Here is a 20883-nt window from a genome sequence, read left to right on the forward strand (position 1 = left end):
CAGTGAACCCGTGAAGCTCACATGCCACATAGATGCCCAAACCTGGGGTGCACACCAAAAAGATGCTGGAATTTTATAAACATGTGAATTTAGCCGAACTTTAGAACGTGGATTTACATTTTCTAGAAGTTTCAGATAATGGGAGCAATCAAAACTTAGAATGTTTCTTAAGCTAACAACCATTTAGTGTTTAAGACAAAACTAGTCAATGAGGTAGAAACTCCCATTTCAAACACTGCTAATTATGCATCTTTTCCTGAACTGCCCAGAAAGAACATCTATTTGGCACAAGTGGTCTGGGCCCAGAGTGGCCTGATGAATCAGCAAAGAACTCAGCATCATAACATTATGGCCGAGTTGCCTCATTTAAACCACAGTCCTACTTGGCCTACAATCACTAACATTATAGTGGTCTCCTTACCTTTCACGACATCAGCCACATTGCAGGTGGGATCAATACTTCCAATGTGTTTAGGGTGAGCAGGATTAGTGTCACCACCAAACAGAAGTGCTAAACAAACACAAAAGGGAAGGGAGAGATTAAAAACAAAGCAGGCAATGTAGCCTTACAAGTTTTGAAAGGACTGTCTTATTTGCAAGAATCATTTTAGCATCCAGAGTGAGTGACTTAAAGCTAGAGAACACATACAATGAGGGGTGATCAGCTCTACTGGATGGCAAAGGAGGAAGGACATGCTCTAAGATCTGCTGGTTGCAGTTAGCAGGTCTGAAAGCAGTAAGACGTGCCAGGGGTCCAGTCCTTTTCTCCCTGACCCCATATGACTTGGATGAAAAAGTTATTTTCCTCCTCAGCCAAGTTTACTCACCTTCTCGGTACTCCTCCAGACAGTGATTCCAACATTCACTACTTATTTAGAAAATGCAGTCTGTACTGTTAGTGCAGGCCTGTGAAGTGACTTCACTGGGAATATTTTAAATGCCTCCATCACGGGGAGTAGTTTTCAAATATTTTTTTTTTTGTTCAAGTACCTTTCAAACTACACTAAAGGGGCACCTGGGTGGCTCAGTTGGTTAAGCGACTGCCTTCGGCTCAGGTCATGATCCTGGAGTCCCGGGATCGAGTCCCACATCGGGCTCCCTGCTCGGCGGGGAGTCTGCTTCTCCCTCTGACCCTCCCCCCTCTCATGTGCTCTCTCTCTCTCATTCTCACTCTCTCAAATAAATGAATAAATAAAATCTTAAAAAAACTACATTCAAATACTTCCACAATACACAAGATTTACAAAATACTGCTTCTGAATAAAAGCCAAAGGGAGCCCCAAAGAAAAAAGTAACCTGAATCCAAATGTTTATAAGTGTACTTATTTTCAAATCAAACAAAAATTGGGGATAACTTAGATTCCACAAAAGGAGAACTTAAATTAGGGGATAAAATAGGGAAGATTTGGGGATGCTTGGGTGGCTCAGTTGTTTAAGCGTCTGCCTTTGGCTCAGGTCATGATCCCAGGGTCCTGGGATCAAGCCCTACATCGGGCTCCTTGCTCTGCAGGGAGCCTGCTTCTCCCTCTGCCTGCTGCTCCCCCTGCTTGTGCTCTCTCTGATAAATAAATAAATAAATAAATAAATAAATAAATAAATAAATAAATAAATAAAATCAATCTTTAAAAAAAATAGGGGAGATTTTAAATTATGAAAAATGACAAATAAGGGCATTAGGCCAATGCATAAACTTCCAAATGATTAAATGGAAGAAAAACAGAGGTGTACAAGCTTATCAGTGATCTAAAAACATGTACATATATACGTAGACAGACACATTTAGGTCAAAAAGAAATTGTAGTTGTGTAAGTAGCTTAATTGAATAGTAATTAGGTTCTTTTTTCATTTAAATTTCTTATAAACTGTCAGACATTTCTATTTTTAAAAGATATACATTTGGGACCAACCCACACATAATAATTGTATAACACTCACTAATCCAAATAAATCCAATTAACAGAGATGCTCTGCCTATTTTCTGCTTCAGCAAAGAGGATGATTTAGACTCTAGACATGTAGATGCTTTTTCATAAGAATTATGAAATCAGGCAAAGAGACAATGCTGAAAATGAGCCAAAAAGTTTTTTTGTGGCAAGAATTTTGGTTTTTTTTTTTTTATCTGCTTATCATCCTGGTGAGTGGATGAAAACTCTCCATATGAGACTATGGTTTGACAATTTGCTTAATCTGATTTCAATGATCACCGTGAAATTAAAGATCAATTGCTCAGATGTCAAAATGCCAATTCAATATTCCCAGTATCAGTGTTTTTAAAACCAAAAAGAAAAACACATAACATCCTGGATAAAGACGAGAACCCACTCTCAGAGACACAGCAAAGTACTCTCTCACCCTCCCCAGGAATGTAACAGCAGAGGCTTAAAAGGCAGGCAGAGTTCCTGCCTCTCATATGAACATCAAAATTTCAAGGATTTCCATTAACAAAGAATATTAACGAAGAGCTTTTTAATAGGTAGGATTTACTTAGGAAAAACTAAACTAGAAATGAAATTTCTACTGACCAAACTTCAGATCAATAAATTCTAAGTGAAGCAACAGGAAAACATTTGGGAGAAATCACTCTGGGTGCCCTTTTGAAAGTGGACCAAAAACCCCACTTACTGTGCTGGTTAATAAGCATGCGGAAAGAGATGCGGTTGGTATAGAACCGATCCAGAAAATACTGGATGTTACTGCTAATGAATGGATCAAAGCCAAATTTCTCCTTGTATTCAATCACTCCTTGTGCCATGGTAGGGACCACATCGTTGTGTCTATTTCTGACTTTGATGAGAACTTGCAGAAAGCTGTGTGGGAGGGAGATAAAAAGTGGTCAGTCTTTATACCTCACGCACTGATGCATAAACTTCCCAGCGCTGTCTCTGGACTATTTAGGTGCTGGTATTTTTATAAGTAGAGATACTATCATTATGCGCTACAAGGAGAAACTAAAGTATTACCCAAGGTTTTGCTTGGAACCTTCTATCCAAATTCTTTCACAGACACAAAAAGTAAAAGGTTCTAGTAAAGAAAAAAATGCTTGAATACCTTCTTAGGAATCCACTGACTTTATGGAAAAGTGATCACATATAATACAGGTTCCATAAACGTTTGCTGAATAATTGTGGAACACATTAACATTTCTTCTGACAACATGAGGACAATCCCCCCAAATTTCCAGGGATTTATTAGAAAATCTCAAAGCAACAGCTTCCATGAATAAGTAATGTGAAACTTTTTAAGAATAAAATTTTGAAATGAATTTCTCATAGCAGTAAAATACAGTGATGAAATGTAGACAGAACAAAGGCAATTAAAACAAACCGAGTCAAGAATTATGGTATATTACTATAAAGATACAGAGGGAAAAATATACTAAGAATGGTAACTAAGAACAGAGAGACAAGTCGATGGAACCAAATAAAAAGCTTGGAACAAGGCCCAAGGGCAAGTAAGTATGTATGCATAAAAATTTAGCATATTGATAAAGTGACATTCCAAGTCAGTAGGGAAACCATCAAATTAGTTGGGACAGCTGGCTACCAATTTAAGTCACGTCCCAATTTCAAGCCTTAAGCTAATAACTTAGTTAAAAGGTTTAAACGTAAAAGAATAAAATCACAGAAAAAAAATAAAAGAAAATCAGGTGAATAAGTAGATAGTATAGTATGCCTTAGGGTAAGGAAGGCTGTCCTAAGCTTAATACCACAGGTAGAACCCTGAAGAAACAAACGATAGGACTATGCAGAATTTCGGCAATTCTACAGGGATACAGGTTATTAAAGTCAAAAAACAAAGTGAAAACTGGGGAAAATACATTTGCAAGAGCTACTGTCTTTAATGAAGGAAAAGATGAGCACCCTAACAGGAAACGAGGTAAGGGATCCGGTATCAATGGGAAATTTACCACAGAGGCAACACAAATGCCAATAACTTCCCCCTTCGAAAAGAGTAATAGAAAAGCAAAACAATGCAGAATTAGTCTCCACTCATCACACTGGGGGAGAATAACCAGTGTCCTCTAGAGTGTGGAAGCATAACTGATACATTTCTAGGGGCAACTGAGCAACATATATCAAAGACCAAAGAGATTCATTCCACTCCCAGGAATTGATCCTAGGAAAATGACAGAACAAGGCCAACGGCTGTATTTAAGAACTATTCTTAAGAGCCCTGTTTAGAGTAGCAAGAAAAATACAAACCATTCTACAACTCAATGACAGGAGGTCAAATCACATGACTTACCTGTAGACGGACCATTTTGAAACCATTAGTAATGGCATAGAGATCTATAATGTCCACAGTTATTTTTGTAAAACATATTGTGCACATATAAAAATATGGATGCCTAGGAAAAAGTATGGAATGCAAGGAAAATGTTAACGGTGGTTGTCCCCTGGTAATGGAAATTTGGAGTGACTTTCTTTTCACTTATCTGAATAGTCTTAATGTTTCTCAGTGATGAAATACTCCTGTAACAAATACACACACACAAAGACAGCAGAGATGAATAAATCAACTCTGAAACTGGAAGGTCATAATTATTCACAAGAAATTTGATAATGGACGATCTGTCCTCTACATAATGTTCTTTCTAACGTATTTATAAATTCAATATCACTCAAGTGAAAGATTTCATTACAGTAGAGAAGCACCTCAACTTAGCAGAAGGGAGGAGACTTGCCTCAAGGGCTCGATTCTCAGAATGCTTCCCCCCGTCTTCCGGGGTCCTCTTAACTTTATCATTAAGAGAAACAAGCCTGTTCTCTAAGCTGCTTTCACCTCACTTAAATGATCTCTGTGCCTGGGACTCCTGTACAGCTTCTGCCGGACTGGAAAAGGCTACCACTATGAGTAAACTGACTAGCTCACCTTCCTTTCCTTCCTTTGCCAGAGGCAGCGGGCTTCTGAAACCCCAGCTATCCCGACTAGCTGTGTGAACCTGGGCAAGTCACCAAAACTCACTGAGGGAGAGCGATTATCATTATGATCTCACACGCACTGGATCCAGCACTTGGCAGTTTCCAAAGTGGGCTCATGTCCATAAATTGCATCTGACCAATAACCTGTTCCAGAAACTGAGACAGGATTCTGGGAAACATACGGCAGCAATTTAATATTATTTACTTCCACAAATCTATACCCTAAAATTTGAAGCTAGAGAAGTCAGTCCTAATTTCTAGGATGTCAGCAAAACAAACTGTTACTAGCTAATGACTTGTGAGCAAACAAAGCTTCTGGATTCGATTCCTTTAATTTCAGTACGTTAAATGAGAGCAATGGCCTCTAGCAAGAACATTGCATCTGGGGCTCTAATGCAACGCCTCCCTTTCTCAAACCACAAATCCATTCGCAAAACACCTAGCAAGGTATACAACAGGTGGGGATTCTTCCCCCTTGTATTTTAATTTACAACTAAACTGGAGCTCGCTACTCAGGGTGCACACCGGTGGTTCTCGCAGTTGGTACATTGTGCACAACAGTGCATGAAGGAACTGGAACAAGCATTTACAGATCCAGCTCTGCTACCAACTCATGTTACAACTTTGGACAAGTCATTGCTCTTCTCTGACCTCAGTTTCCTTATCTGTGAACTGAAACGGTTGGGTTGAATGCCTCGAGCTACGGGTGCTTTGCTAACAGTGTTTCTTAGTTCTTTTTCTGGAATGCCTATATGTAAGGCGTTTGGTGTCACAACTCTGTGGACCAAGATTCTCTGTAGAAAAAAATTCTTCAACACAACAGGCCTGCCATGTGCAGTCCCGCGTGTGTACGTGAAACAGGAGGAAAGTAATGTGAAGGGGATACTTAATTTCTCTTGGGGGAAAAAAAAAAGGCAAACAACACTCAGAGCTAGGGTGAGTATTTTTTCAGTTAAATGAAGATGAAAAAACAGAAACATTTTCCAGTTAGAGAAGTTAGCAGCCTTTGTGCAGAACAGGAGCAGAGAATTCAGGTCGTTATATTAAAAGCACACTCTTTTATGCTGCTCCAAAATAAAAGCATTACAGGTTTCCTGAGCTCAACTATTATGCTGCACTGAAAATTTTTTTTTAAAAATTGAAAAAAAAATTGTAAAGGACTGAGTAGATAAATTCAGGTCTCTCCAGAGGCCACTGCATTCTTAAAACTACCACTAGGTGGTACATTTACTGCAATATTTATAAGTGAGTGGCCGGCACCAGTTCACCAGGAGTGAAAATTTATTAAGACCTAGATCATGAAATATAATTTAAAGGGTCATTCATTATTCCTTTTGTGCTATGTTAAATTAACTTTAATTGTTTAAAAATGTGATATTGAGTTGTTACCCATTAACAAACTTAATGCTTTCACCAAATTACACTTCTTGGTTCTTAATGACATGAGTTCCATTTACCAAAATATTTTTTAACCTGATGTTTTTACTGTCAGGTAAGTTTGGTACCATACTTACTTATCCAAGACCTGTGGATCTTCAGGGCTCTTATTCTCATATTCTAAAAGTTCAAGAAAGCTCTGCATATACCTAAAAAAAAGATGAGTTACTCTGTTAATTGCCTACCCAACATCCATTCCTCCTTTCCCTCTTCCTAAGAGTACCCTAAATCTTCACTCAGGTATCTACCCCATTCCCCTCCACCACCAATTGCAGCCCAAGTGCTGCAGGGGAAGCTGATGCCATGCAAAGCTCCTGGGTGGCCTGATTTTTCTCTGGGTAACAGTATTTTTCTTGTCACTGATTACTAACTAGTCCAATAGTCTAGCCCTAAGCCTGTCATTGCACTGCATTCCCCTGAACAAAGGGACTGGCTCAGGAATGGGCACACTACCCCAATTCAGGCAAGTAAAATAAAAGGGAAGACGTGGTGGGGGTCTTTGGAAGAGAAATTAACTTGCTCTGCTTTTTGTACAGTGGGCTTTGGGGATGTAAACCCTGGAAAGGTTGCAGCTATTCTGCCACCAGGAGGAAATCCAGCCTGAAAATAAAGCCGACACCATGGAAAGCAGGGCCTTGATAATCTCATGAATTCTCTAAATCAACTAACACCAAAAGCCCATCCTATAGCTACACGAGCCAATGTATGGTTTAGTTGGATTTTCTGCTACTCACAAACATATTCTAACTGGTACACCAAATCTACAGTTTCATTAGCCAAGATGTGCATATGAATTGTAAGGAACACATGTGTGACACTAAAGTGCATGCTGGGAACTTCGAAACTAGAAATAAACGTTCCTTCTCAGAGTTAAACTAATCTCATCAACACTGCAGAGGAGGGAAAGGAATGCCTCTTAGGTCCTCAGAAACAGCTTCTGGATTAAAAATAGCTACATATCTCAATCAGGGCCAGTACAGGAAATAATGTGTACAAAATAAATATCTGGAGAACACAGAAAAATGGGATCCAGAGAGGCACATTACTGAGGCAGCTATATCCGGACATAACCTGCTGGATCTGGAGGGGATTCAGAGAAGCCAATTACTCAGAGGTGTGTCATCTCTGCTTTGGATCTGAACATGCCCCGAAAGAATTATCCCTTAATATAATTATTTCTAACAATTAATTACCACTAATCCTCCTATCCAGCTTTGGAGGGAGGATGAGGGTACTCCAGTAACAAAAAATGACTGCAAAGCATATAAATACATGAACAGGAATAATGTTTTATTAATCAGCCTCACTTGAACTTTGTAACGATGCATGATACTAAAGTATGTTCATCTCTGGATATCCTTTTTAAAAGCTTCTGGGCAAATCAGGCTATGGATTAGGCACTGTTGAAATCATCAGGTCAAACCTCCCTCAGAGGGCAAAGTCAGCCAGAGGCAACAAGGCCCTCTATCCTGTCACACGCCAGCAGGATTCTAGGGAGATAAGTAGTTCACTTAAAGAGCAGAGTCATGAGTGGAGAGGAGCCAAAGATGCTGCTGAGCTTCCCAGCCTGAAAGTCAAGAAAACAAGGAGAACACACTCTAGCTGAGGTGGGCTTCACGGCCTGTTGGAAGAGTCACTTTTAAGAGGAAAAGGAAATGACAGCTAAGCACAATGTGTGATCCTAAACTGGATTTCTGCATTGGGGAGGCAGGGATTGCTGGGGGGGCGGGGAAGAGTACTACTGGGGCGCCTGGGTGGCTCAGGCGGTTAAGCATCTGCCTTTGGCTCAGGTCATGATCCCAGGGTCCTGGGATCGAGTCCTGCATCGGGCTCCCCGCTCAGCAGGGAGCCTGCTTCTCCCTCTCCCTGCCACTACCCCCTCTCGTGCTCTCTCTCACTCTCTCTCAAATAAATAAATAAAATTTTTAAAAAAGAGCACTATTAGAGCAATTAATGAAACGAGAACAAGTTCTCCCACATTAGAAAATATTACTAAATCAATGTTAAACTGCCAAATCTGATAATCATACGGTGGTTTTCTAAGAGTTGTTCTAAGGAGATACATACCAAAGTCGTTAGGGGTAGAGGGGCATGTATACCATTAACCCAAATGGTTTAGGAAAAAAAATAATGTGTAGCATATATGTTATGTGTGTACCACGTTTGATATACCCTAAGTGTGTACACACACACACACACACACCCAGAGAGACAGCGCGAATATGAATGAGAACAGCAGGACAAATGGCACCAGATGTTAACAATTAGTGAATCTGGGCCAAGGTATATGGCAATTCTTGCTACTAGTCTTGCATATCTTTCTGTTATATAGGAAATTATTTTGAAATTGAATTTAAAAAAAAAAAAAAAAGAAGTGACATGCATGTGTTTGGGATGGCTACAGAAGAGAAATGTGAGACAAAAAAAAAAGAGCTGACCCCAGCATTTAAGTCTATACTTCACCAGCTGAATCACTTTGAAGCCCCCGAAGTAACTTTTACATAAGCGATAGACAGTGTGACTGTCAGTCACTGCCACCAGGCCCAGGGAACTTGAAGCCCAGCTAGTCAACCTCCAATCCCCACCACAATGACCCCAATAGTGAGTGTACACTTTCTGCGGGAAAATTTCGGATGATGCTCTTAAAACAATAAAGAAATTTCAGGCAAACAAGCACTCGCTGCTCCTGCTGGAACAAACTCTGCATCCGGGGTAGGAAGCTACGGAGGAGGAGAGCAAAGTGTTTCTCGAATATATGCAAATCCCTTTCTGAAAATACACCACCTGCTCTTACATCCTACCACTCACTGACCTCACCCTGCTTACCTAGTGGGTAGTTGAGTCACAAATTCAACTTCCTCAATTAAATAACACGTGTTTGCTGCATTCTCTGTTGAGATTTTTTTTTTTTTTTCATAAGGCAAATGAAGCACATTATGTACTGGCATTTTTACAATCCGAGGTTCCCCTTTAAATGACTTAATTTTCTCTAACAAATACTGCCACCAAGAAACTCCTTTAACAGGAAAACAAAAGGAACAAGGCTGAGACTTGATCAAAAAGTGGCAACATCCCCTTATCCAACGGATTGCAGACCAGTCCGCATGGGTTCCTTTAAATTTTTCTGTACTTTCTAATTTTTGTTTCAGTGAACAATTACATTTATAACCAGAAAAATGAAATTTGAAAAGTCAAGAAAGCTGTCCTGTACAGTTTAGAAGTCTTTTCATTAAGACAATGTGAAATTGTCAGGTTAAAAAAAAAAAAAAAAAACTTTTAACTGCTTGGAAAATTGCAGCTATCCCGAATGACTCATTCCCACACATGCCATACACGTACTTTTAGGGAAAATGGGCTCCATGCCAGGTGTTCAGAGCATTATGGGAAGACCGATCTAAAGCTACATTATTTACTTACCAACTCTGAACCAACCCCACTGAAGGGCGGTTAAGCAAGTTATCCGGCAGAAGATTAACCTCTCTCATTGTGTTGGCCAGTCTTACAGGAAGCTCCTTTCGTAGAAACATATATGAAGTTTTCTCACATGCATTATCTCTCCCTGTTAAGACACAATGAATGTTCCATGATTTTATAATCTAACAGATGGAATAATAAAGTGCTCTCATGATAGCATGGTTACTGGTTAGGAGGAGAAAATTAAACAATCCTGCAGTCTCTAGTGAAATTTTTATCCTCTGAAATTGCAAGTTTAAGAAAATAATTTAATTAGAATAGAAAAAGAACATTTATTCCAAGAGGCAACCTTGAAAGCAGTTTTTTTTTTTTTTAACACAAATACATTTCTAGTGTTACCGTTAGTGATATAAAAATGACCTGGGATATAATCTGAATTTGTTTTCAAATTAACACTATGGGAAAACTGCCAAGTACAAAAGTAGGAAAACATGTAAATCCACTCCTGTTCACAGGGGTTTCCAGAAGGCAAAAGACCCATTCATTCCACAAATATTCACCACCTGTGTGTCGACTGCTTCTTCCTAAGGTTTTCTTCAAATGTGTTTCTCCAGGAATCAGAGCTTTGTCACCCTGGGAAGCAGCCACAGACCTGCTCTGATTAAGACACGGGGCTCAGGATGTGCCAGAGAAAGCAGCTCACAGGTGCACTCAGAAGCAGAGTGATCTACTCTGACATGACCAAGAGGTAAGACCCGGTGTTGACCATAAAGACAGAGGTCACAGAGTCTTCTGTTGGTTGCCCTGAGCTGGTTGTGCATAAAACTTAGATAGCTGGGACACAGTGAGAGAAAAGGGACACAGCCACCTGAACAAGGAAACCCAAGCCTCTTCCCCAGCTGCTTTGACCGGAGTAGCATGGGCCCCAAGTCCTGCTGTAAACCTGATGACGGCTGGGGGACTGGGGACATGAGAGAAAGGACATGAGCTTTGGGGACACAAATGTGCCTCAGCCCCAACTCCTCCATTTGGGGGTAAGAAACCTTTGGTAAGCTTCTTAATTGCTCTAAATCGCAGCTGCCCTAACCTGTAGAATGGGGATAAAATTTCAGTTTTTGTAAAGACTAAATGTGGTAACAGGTACGGAGCCTGACACAAAGCAGGTGATCAATAAACATTAGTGTTCTGTCCTCTGTGATACTTATGGGTCCATCCCAACCCCCTCACACTCCATAGGCCTTCCTGATGTTCCATACTGCCAGGAGGCTGTTTGGAGATGGGCAACCTTGGGGCCAGGCCCAGAGACAAACAAGCAAGGCTCAGGGAACACTTCTCTCCTCCAAACTCTCCTCATTCTTCCAAATATGATACAGGCCGCAAACCAGAGATCCAGAAATAAATCTGATTTGCTAACACTTGCAGCCAAGTTCTGGTTTATTCCTTTCCTCTCCCCACTGAATAAGACTAGAAATAAAAGAACCCACTCATGAAAGTCATCTGCAGAACCATTCTTTCCCCACTGACCCGAGCCCCCTTCTCCATGCTAAAAAAGTTAGAATAAAAGATTAGTCTTACACAATCCATCCCTTACTTCCCTCATTCTAGGTGAATATACTGAAGGCCTTCGGTGCGTCTTTAACTCATCAATGATTCTGTCTTCCACTTTTCCCCTGAGTGAGGAAAAAGGGGTGTGATATCCCAGCAATGATCTTCCATCATCTACTCTATACACATTTATTTGGCTCCAGATGATTAACATTTAAAAGGACTCTGGCTGTTTTGCTTCAGATAATATGTATCATTCCTAAAACGCTCTGGAGGATTCTTATAGACGAATCATTTTAAGTGCACTAAAAGTGCTGATACTTAAATCACGGTGAATCATACCATAAAATGAAGGACCTGTTATTATCTAAGGTAAAATGTACATCTAACTTTTCACATACCAGGACAAACACTTTGCATCCTGGTTAAATAAAAAGGACACCTTTTTTTCAAGCATAGAAGAAATGTCTCCGTTCTCCCTGTAGGAGAAGCAAGTGAGGGAATGCAGGAGAGGAAGGGGCCCACAGGGGTTGAACTGGAACTGTGAGTAGCAGTATGACCTCAGGATTTGAAAAAATTATCTCAGTTTTTTAGACATTAAAGTTTACATGTTTCAACTGCCATGTCCACAGCATATTAGGAGCAGCACACTGGAAGCCTAGGGCTGGGGGGTGGGGGGGAGGATGAGGAGAAGTGGGAGCTGGCTGGCAGGTGGCAAGGGGCCATCAGGCCACGTTTGTGCTGGAAATGCACAGGGCTAGACAGTTTCAGAATGTCAAGGTTTTCCGACTTTCGGAAGGTAAAAGGAGTACGTACATCCACTGTCTATGATATAGACACAATAAAGCTGCGGTGAAATCATTTACATGGAGCAGAAAAAAGACCATGGCCTGAAGTAAGTTCAGGTCGTGTTTTGTCACCGAAGGTATGAAAAAACAACTACAAGTTTTAGAGCTTTTTTTTTTTTTTTAAAGATTTTATTTATTTGTCAGAGAGCAAGCGAGCGCACACGCACACAAGCAGGGGGAGCGGCAGGCAGAGGGAGAAGCAGGCTCCCGGCTGAGCAAGGAGCTTGATGCAGGACTCAATCCCAGGACCCTGGGATCATGACCTGAGCTGAAGGCAGACGCTTAACCCACTGAGCCACCCAGGCGTCCCAAGTTTTATTTTTTTTTTAAAGATTTTATTTATTTATTCATGAGAGACAGAGAGAGAGAGAGAGGCAGAGGGAGAAGCAGGCTCCCAAGGAGCAGGGAGCCCAATGCAGGACTCGGTCAGGACCTGAGCCGAAGGCAGACGCTTAACCATCTGAGCCACCCAGGCGCCCCGTCCCAAGTTTTAGAGCTTTTTGAACTTCAGAATTCAGATAAAAGACAAGAGACCTCCAGAACAGTATATTAGGCCAAGATCATGTGCCAGAGTTTGACTTGGGTTTGAACGCTGACTTGAGCCTCCCGAGCTTTATGGACGTGGCAAGTGTCATTACACTTCTAAGCCTCGGTGTAGTCGGCTACAGGAACACTACCTACCTTCATAGAGGTGTAGTAAGGGTTAAAAAGTGCTTAATATTTAACACTGACAACCTCTTAAAATTTAGAAGAGGGGGCTCATTGAAGAGCCAGCACTAATGATTGCAAAGGATGATAAAGCAGAACAGCCTGAGGCCATGGGGTGCCAGAGCAAATAACCTGATACTTGCTAAGCCCTGAGAGCTCTGCTACATTCTGGTCCAGTGCGGTTGCCTGTGCTCATTTGATGATTCTACATAATTAAAAAGGGATTAAAAGGGATTAAAGTATGTTGTGTCCCTACCATCCACTTTTATTTATTTTAAAATAAAAGGCCTTTGGTCATCTCTGAACTAACTAGAAAATTCAACGACTAGGTATGGTCTAAGATAACCAAATACCAGGAGGCATTTAGTCTAGCCCTCTTGGATTATCAGCTTATTATGAAGGAGCAGAAAAAGAACCGTGTTTTGTCTCTGTATCCCCCATGGCAGCAATGAGAGGACTTGACCTATGGTAGTTTCTCAATGATTTACTGGGAAGATAGAGAATACTTTTAATACTTTTTAAAAAAAAAAGAATATCTGAAAAATCTCAGGTTTTACCTCCTACATTCTTACTTAGCTTTAGAGATGAATTCTTTGTACTCAGATACCTTAATTATACATCAGTTTAAACAAGGGGGTAAGCCTTTTTTAGTTAATTAGTGAACCTAAAAATAAATATGAAAGGTCCAACATTTTTTTAAACTTTCTGTGGTTTTCATGGAAGTTGGAAGTATTTTGTCCTATGTACTAATGCTGGATACTCAGTTTAAATCAAAGAGTTCCAACAATCTTTTTTTTTTTGTTTTTTTGGGGTTTTTTTACTCAACTTAAAAAAGTCTTTTGGTTTTAATTGAATGTCCTCTAAAAGGCTTCAGGTTTTATTTTTTTTATTTTTTAAAGATTTTATTTATTTATTTGAGAGATAGAGAGCACGAGAGGGAAGAGGGTCAGAGGGAGAAGCAAGCAGACTCCCCCCCTGAGCAGGGAGCCCGACGCGGGACTCGATCCCTTCCCTGAGGGGCATCTACCTCTGTGCTGAGGGAAAGTGAGTAACGTCCACTAGTGCCCTCATCCTCTCTCTTTAGAATCCTGTTTACTCTTCGAAGGTAGATACGTGTCCATAAACAGATTAGTGAGAAACCCGCCCTTCTGCATGCCAGGTGTAAATAGATTTCACTGTGAGTCCACAGTCTGTGCCCTCTGCCTGGACAACCTCTCTGCCATTCCCCCTATTCACTGAGTTCTATGTCCTGTGGGTCCCAGGATCCTCAGAACACTGAAGAGTCTACTAGCACAATATGCAACACACCGTACATATCTAATAAATATTTCCTGATTAGAACTGAAAATCAAAATACCTAGTAAGTTTCTGTATAAACTTACTATAGCAAATAAAATTCAGGGATGCAAGGTCATATTTGCTGGTAATGGTAAATTCCTCTTATAGATAGACCACTCCATTCTACATATTTGGTCAGAGGTATCAAATCCTTCAAGTTAGGGGAAGAGGAGCCAAAGGTAGGAAGGAAGGTGATAATAAAGTGGCAGTAACTGTCAGTATGGTATGGCAGGCCAGGGAGTGGAGGAAAAAGGCATGGATGTGTTTAGAACTGATATCACAAACAGAGCTTTGACCAGCGAGAACATGCAAGTAACAACTGTAGCCAAAGCCACCACAAAGACTCCTATCAACCTAATTCCAGAAGGGGCTTTAGGATATATAGTCCTAACGGTAGATTGGTAAGTTACAGGATGCCTTGTTGTCATGGAAGCAGGAACATTTAAGTAAAGGTCACCATGTACTCATCTTCGAGGTGAACTGAAGCAAAATGTTAAGTTAACCATTACAGTGAATGAAGAGGATCCAAAGCCAGGAATGCTCAAAGCACAAATGAACTGAAAGTGCTATGTTTCTTGGAAAATGATCAGTTTTTAGAGCTGGGACCTTCAGCCAACAAACTTTAAGATAATTAACATTCAAGGTTAAGAGCTCCCTATGCAGCTTTTATTCTTAGCAGGAAGCTGATTTCATCCAGGAAATGCTGTGTCACTGACTTCCCATAATAAAAGCATAGTAACATCTACTGAGCACCTACCATGTGCCATGCATTGTGCTGCATGTTCTCGATTTCACCAGGACGGCAAGCCTATGATTAGATGCTATCGTTTCTATTTTGTAGCTAAAGACACTGAAGTGTAGTGGGATTAAGTGATTTGTCCACACTCACGCTACTGGTAGGCACCAGAAATTAAGATTTGACTACAAGTCCACATAGATTGCTGCTCATATTCCCAGAGATGATAAGCAGGCTAACAAGTGGTGGTGGTCCTGAGAATAAGAACTGTTTCAGTGTAAGTAAATGAAGTAGGTATCAATCTGGGAGTTTGGAAATGGTAAGACTAGATGAGCAGTAGAGTATGCCATTTCCCGATTGTCTAGCAGAACAAATTTAGACAAAACCTTGGCATTACTAACAGAGATTATGTTCGTTGCAAAGAAGTGCATTGGGATAGTGGCATACTATGTTAAATGAAATGGTATACCAAGTTGAACTGAAAAAAGCATAGGTTTAAAAGCTCCATCTACTTGAGGGGTGCCTGGGTGGCTCAGTCAGTTAAGCATCTGACTCTTTATGTCAGCTCAGGTTCTGATCTCAGGGTTGTGAGATCGAGCCCCACGTCCAGCCCCATGCTAGGTGTGGAGCCTGCTTAAGATTCTCTCTCTCTCTCTCTCCCCCTCTCCCTCTCCCTCTCCCTGCCCCTACACCGCCCTCTTTCTCCCCCTCTCTAAAAAGAAAGAAAGAAAGAAAGAAAGAAAGAAAGAAAGAAAGAAAGAAACAAAGAAAGAAACAAAGAAAGAAACAAAGAAAGAAACAAAGAAAGAAAGACAGACTCACTCCATCTACCTGAATTCTAAGTGTGGTTTTGCCCCTAACTTTGCTTAGGCAGGATATTTAAATCATCTAAGCTTTGGCATCTCCATCCAAGAAATGGAAGTATCTACTCCACCTGGATGTTGGGAGAATTTTAGCTCCATCTGCCTACTATTATGCCTGGCAGGGAGTGGTACACAAATGTAAGTTCTCTTCACCTCTTAGAGAGAATGATTTCTGGTTCACCTTGGATGAGGTAGCAAAGATGTCATGTCAACAACTAGTTAATGATTCGGGCAGGCTCTTCCTTACTTGGGACTTCTACTTTCCCACATAGAAAATTGGGGAGGTTGGAGAGATGATCTCTAAGCTCAAGCTCCCATTGGGTGAATCTGAGAGGGTTGGATTTTGGTTTGTATCTCTATATAGTTACGTATCCTACACCAGCCTCGCCTAATGACTTCAATTCTGGAACAAGTCTGAAGAGAGCACTGCTACGAGTAGGCAGTCAAGGAAAGGAGCCAGAAATCAAGAAAAATAGTACACACTTTTCTATGTGTTCTTCTAGTTGTGTTCTCCACCCAGAGAGCCTCCAAGGACACTCTGGATGAAGGACAAGAGGGTAAACATGTCACGGATTCCCAGAAACCACCGCTATTACACAAACCTTCGAGGGAGAGGTAGGGACGGCAGGAGAGCATGCCACAAAGCTACAGGGTTCATAAATTTGGGCTAGCAAGTATAAATTTATGTATTTTCCCCTGCTTCTCATTTATCGGTTTCTCAAAGGTAGGGACTGCGCCTTGACAATTTCCCAAAGCTTCTCAATTTCTACTTCACTCTATTTTTTTTAAAGATTTTATTTATTCATTTGACAGAGAGAGACACAGCGAGAGAGGGAACACAAGCAGGGGGAGGGGGAGAGGGAGAAGCAGGCTTCCCATGGAGCAGGGAGCCCGATGCGGGGCTCGATCCCAGGACCCCGGGATCATGACCTGAGCCGAAGGCAGACGCCTAACGACTGAGCCACCCAGGCGCCCCGCTACTTCACTCTAAATCCAGGTGTTCAATAATGCTGATGGACTCCTAAACAACTTAAGTGTCAACCTTCAGCATCTCACACACTCCATCCCCTGAACTGGTTCGCAGCCCTTAGGCTTAGCCCAAGAGTCTACTGGATCTAACGCAGTTCTTAACCCATGACAATCACCTGGGTACCTCCGGCATACCAGCACCAGAGCCCCTACCTCCAGAGACTGATATAACTGGCTTCAGTGAGGGGCCGGTATCACTAGTTTTATACACACACACACACACACACACACACACACACACACACACACACACACACACCACCCTACCCCACCCACCCCCAGATTATTCTCATGAGCAGCAGGACTAAAGACCCCTGACTAATGTGAGTCACAAAAAATCCGACCAGGGAAAACAAATCAAAACCTCCTTAGGTTTGGACACGGACTATTTACCCATCTATTTTTAGTCTCTATTTTCATGTCTGAGATTTGTTTCAGCCTCTTAGGAAACCGATGGAGAACGTCGTCATAGTCTTAAGAGACTTTCCAGCGTTACCAACTATCCTTTTTCTCCTTCTCTAGATGACCCTACATGGGAAAGATAACTACTGAACACATTCATAGAGGAAATGGCTGTACTTCAGGATGCCATGACTCTCGACAAGCGGCGACAGGGCACTTGTCGCTCCTTCCCCTCTAGTGGGTTTTGTTCCCACACTGCACCCGATCCTTAGCTACTTCCTCGGCTACAGAGGGGTGGTAAGATGAGCAGGTCCTGGGTCCCCTGGCTCTACTGTATGTGTGGGTACTTTTCTGATCTGCCCCGAGCCTCAGTTTCCCAATTTGTAACATGGACACGACTGTTGTGAGAAGTCCACGATACTGTATTTTATACCAATGTTGGTAAGTACTCAGAAAATGCTAGGAGTCCATTTTCATTTCCTTCTTGAACAGCTTTACTGAAGCCAAGCTGAGGTTAAGGAAGCAGGATATGAGCATGTAGGCCTGAGAAGACATGGCAGAGAACCTGGAAAGAAGGCTAACCAAAGAAGTGGTCTTCCTCTATACAAAGGGCAGCTTCTAGAGAAAGGGAACCTCACTGTGATCAAGTAGCTGAAGGGAAGATTAGAAAGAAAGCGCTCACTTGAGCACATTACCTGACCAGTACAGGAAGAGCAAAATGCCAATTACCATTTTGCTTTCTATTTAACATCAGGAGTGGGAGGAATTAACCAAATTTATACAAGGAATGTCTGCTACCAAGTTTAAGGAAACATTGTACTCTACTAGAACAGAGCCAAGGAAAGGTTCACATAAAACCTGGAGTATGCCCTGGTCTGTGAAAACGTTAACAATTTGTTGGGAAAAGATAGGTATGTTACAAACCTCAAAAGACCGTACTGTTTTCTGGCCAAGGAGACATTGGGAAATATTTAACTTTCTGCTCCAGGAAAATGTTAGATACTTAGTAATTTATTCCCAACAGTGAAACTAGTATATACTGACCTCCATGCCCTAGTAAGAAAGCAAGCAACATTGGTACAACTCAGATGGTCGACTGGAATCATGTATCAAGCCTAAGAATGAAAATAAAATCATGACTGCTTGCGTGATGCTTCAGGAAATAATCTATGACTCAGTTAGAACCCCAACTATTCAATTAGAGGGAATATAAATATAGAACTTTGTAAACATAATAGTTTGCTGTAATTTTTGTGCCATTCATTACCGCAGAAAGTATCATCTCAGTAAAGATGAGACGCTGACCAGGAAGAGGGTTCTCCTTGAGGGATATGAAGGATACCACTAGGGGTCTCAATCAAACCCAGCTCTGCCCCCAGGGCAAGTATGGAGGTAAACTGACCCCTCCCAAAAGTGAAATGGGCTAGATGAATGTTTCCAGGTTAGTTTCTATTAATGCCAGGCAAGCCACCCACAGTCCCCTTAGCACACTTTCCTATAATTTAACTAATTCCAAGAACAAGTGGGCAAGAACAGCAAGAATTTCTAAAAATTTATGGTAATAAATAAGAACTGCCCTTACCAAATTTCAACACAAATTACAAGGCAAAAGTCAACATATATTTAATTAAAATCAGAAAAGTTGTCTGACTGAATAGAATCCACAAATATAAACTACTCTGTGAACTGAGCAGCATGCGACAAAACAGAAACAACAAAGAAAGATTTGAGGTCTTAATAATTGTTGCTATGCAACTAGACAACAGAACAGAGCAAAAGTGAGTTAGCTACAAAAGTCCCCTCAGAAGGGAATACATTCCAGAGGGGTTTAGTAACAATTTGCAAAATGCTACAGGTGATAAATCTGACCCTGATAAAAGCACTGTAAATGATTGAGTATATAAAAACTCAGACTGTGCACTAAATAAAAAGGAAACCAACATTCAGCATGAACATATGTAAATATATGGGCAAAAGCTGGAAGACTATCACACAAAAAAATGGATGGAAGAATTAGAGGTGATATTCTTTCCGGATGCCTTTAATTGTATACTTTGATAATTACTACAAAAGGGAACACAGTGGGAAACAATATTTACACAGCACAACAGGTTACTATGCCAAATAGATACAGGGAATTCATGCAAATGATTAAAACTCCAGATTCCAGTTAGTAAATGGTCAAGGACACTTTACACACACAATGCATACAATAAACCCACACAGGAAAAAAGGGAAAATGTTTAGCTTCTATGTTACCTACTATACAATTAAAATCATAAAACCTCACTGTGGCAGGGCTGTGGAGAAACCAGTACACTTAAACTTGGCCTTCCACATGGTAATTCCACTCAGGGGCACATCCCCTATGGGTAAACCACAGATTACCTGGAAAAGGCTTAGCTAACTCCAAACTATGTTCCAGATAGCCAAGATTTACTTTCACTAGCAAATGGGAGAAACAGATCTTCATCATTTATTTTTTTTTTTTAAAGATTTTATTTATTTGACATAGAGAGAGAGAGACAAAGTGAGCACAAGCAGGGGGAGTGGCAGGCAGAGGCAGAGGGAGAAGCAGGTTCCCCACAGAGAAGGGGGAGCCCGATGTGGGACTCGATCCCAGGACTCCGGGATCATGACCTGAGCCGAAGGCAGTCGCTTAACCAACTGAGCCACTCAGGCGCCCCAGATCTTCATCATTTAAATGCAAATTAAGATCAATCACTGCAAGCTACTTTAACAGGATACAATTACTTAGACTAGAGGTGGAAAACTTCCTGTAAAGGGCCAGACGGTAAACTTGTTTGCTCTCTGGGCCAAACAGTGAACTCTGCTGCTGTGAAGGGAAAGAAGCCACAGACGGTATGTAATAAACGGGCATGTTCCAATAAAACTTTATTTACAAAAACAGGTATCATCAAAACCCACAGGGCATACAACACAAAAGAGTGGATGCCTAACGTAAACTACGGACTTGGGGTAATAATGATGGGCCAATGTTGGTTCATGGCGGAGACTGTATTTGGGGAGCGGCTGTATGTGGGAGCTCCCTGTACTTTCTGCTCAATTTTGTGGTGAACCTAAGACTATTAAAAATAAGGTCTACTAATGAAAAAAACAAAACAAAACAGGGGGCTGGCTCTTGGGCTATACAGTTTGACAACCTATCTTCCACTATGGTATTCCTAAAACAAAAGCATTTGCCCTACTCTTGACTTCAGCTTATCACGGAAGTCAAATAATTAAATGCCCGTATGATATAAAGGAAAAGGAAAAGCAGTGATATTTTCTGATTCCAATCAGTAATAAATCCAAGGTTTCTCGAAGCTTGCCAACAGCCTAACAAATTTCCTAAAGCTCAGTGGGAGGAAACCACCCATCGGGAGGTCAGCAAGTGTGGCCAGGTCTCCCCTTCAAGACTACAGACTCCCACACAAAACTGCATACAGTTAAGCCAGAGTCACAACTTAAGCACCCGGAGCCTGATAAACCAGATTATGTTGAAATCCAACCCTATCTGATCATGAAGGCCCCAAAGGGCCAATTCGGACTTTAAGTTTAAATACTGATCAAGATGCATGAAGCCAAGTTAGACATCTTTATCCTAAATAAAATCGTTCTCTTCCCCTTTTAATTCTGAA

At 41.1% G+C, this 20883-nt stretch overlaps 1 protein-coding gene across 13 annotated transcripts in view; it reads right to left on the reverse strand.

The window, feature by feature from the left end:
* The window catches only part of PDK3 (pyruvate dehydrogenase kinase 3), a 114708-nt gene that overhangs the window by 85011 nt on the left and 8814 nt on the right, over nt 1–20883 (reverse strand). For all 13 annotated transcript variants that reach the window (XM_073901967.1, XM_073901957.1, XM_073901956.1 and 10 more), the window contains exons 2-5: nt 9777–9918; nt 6437–6508; nt 2623–2807; nt 422–511 (exon numbers count right to left, since the gene is read on the reverse strand). In XM_073901967.1, coding sequence (XP_073758068.1) covers nt 422–511; nt 2623–2807; nt 6437–6508; nt 9777–9918 — 489 coding nt within the window. The remainder of the gene's footprint in view (nt 1–421; nt 512–2622; nt 2808–6436; nt 6509–9776; nt 9919–20883) is intronic.

The sequence above is a fragment of the Callorhinus ursinus genome, unplaced genomic scaffold (genome assembly GCF_003265705.2).
Source record: "Callorhinus ursinus isolate GAN/ISIS: 27379988/994484 unplaced genomic scaffold, GSC_fseal_2.0 scaffold16, whole genome shotgun sequence".
Classification (NCBI taxonomy): Eukaryota; Metazoa; Chordata; class Mammalia; order Carnivora; family Otariidae; genus Callorhinus; species Callorhinus ursinus.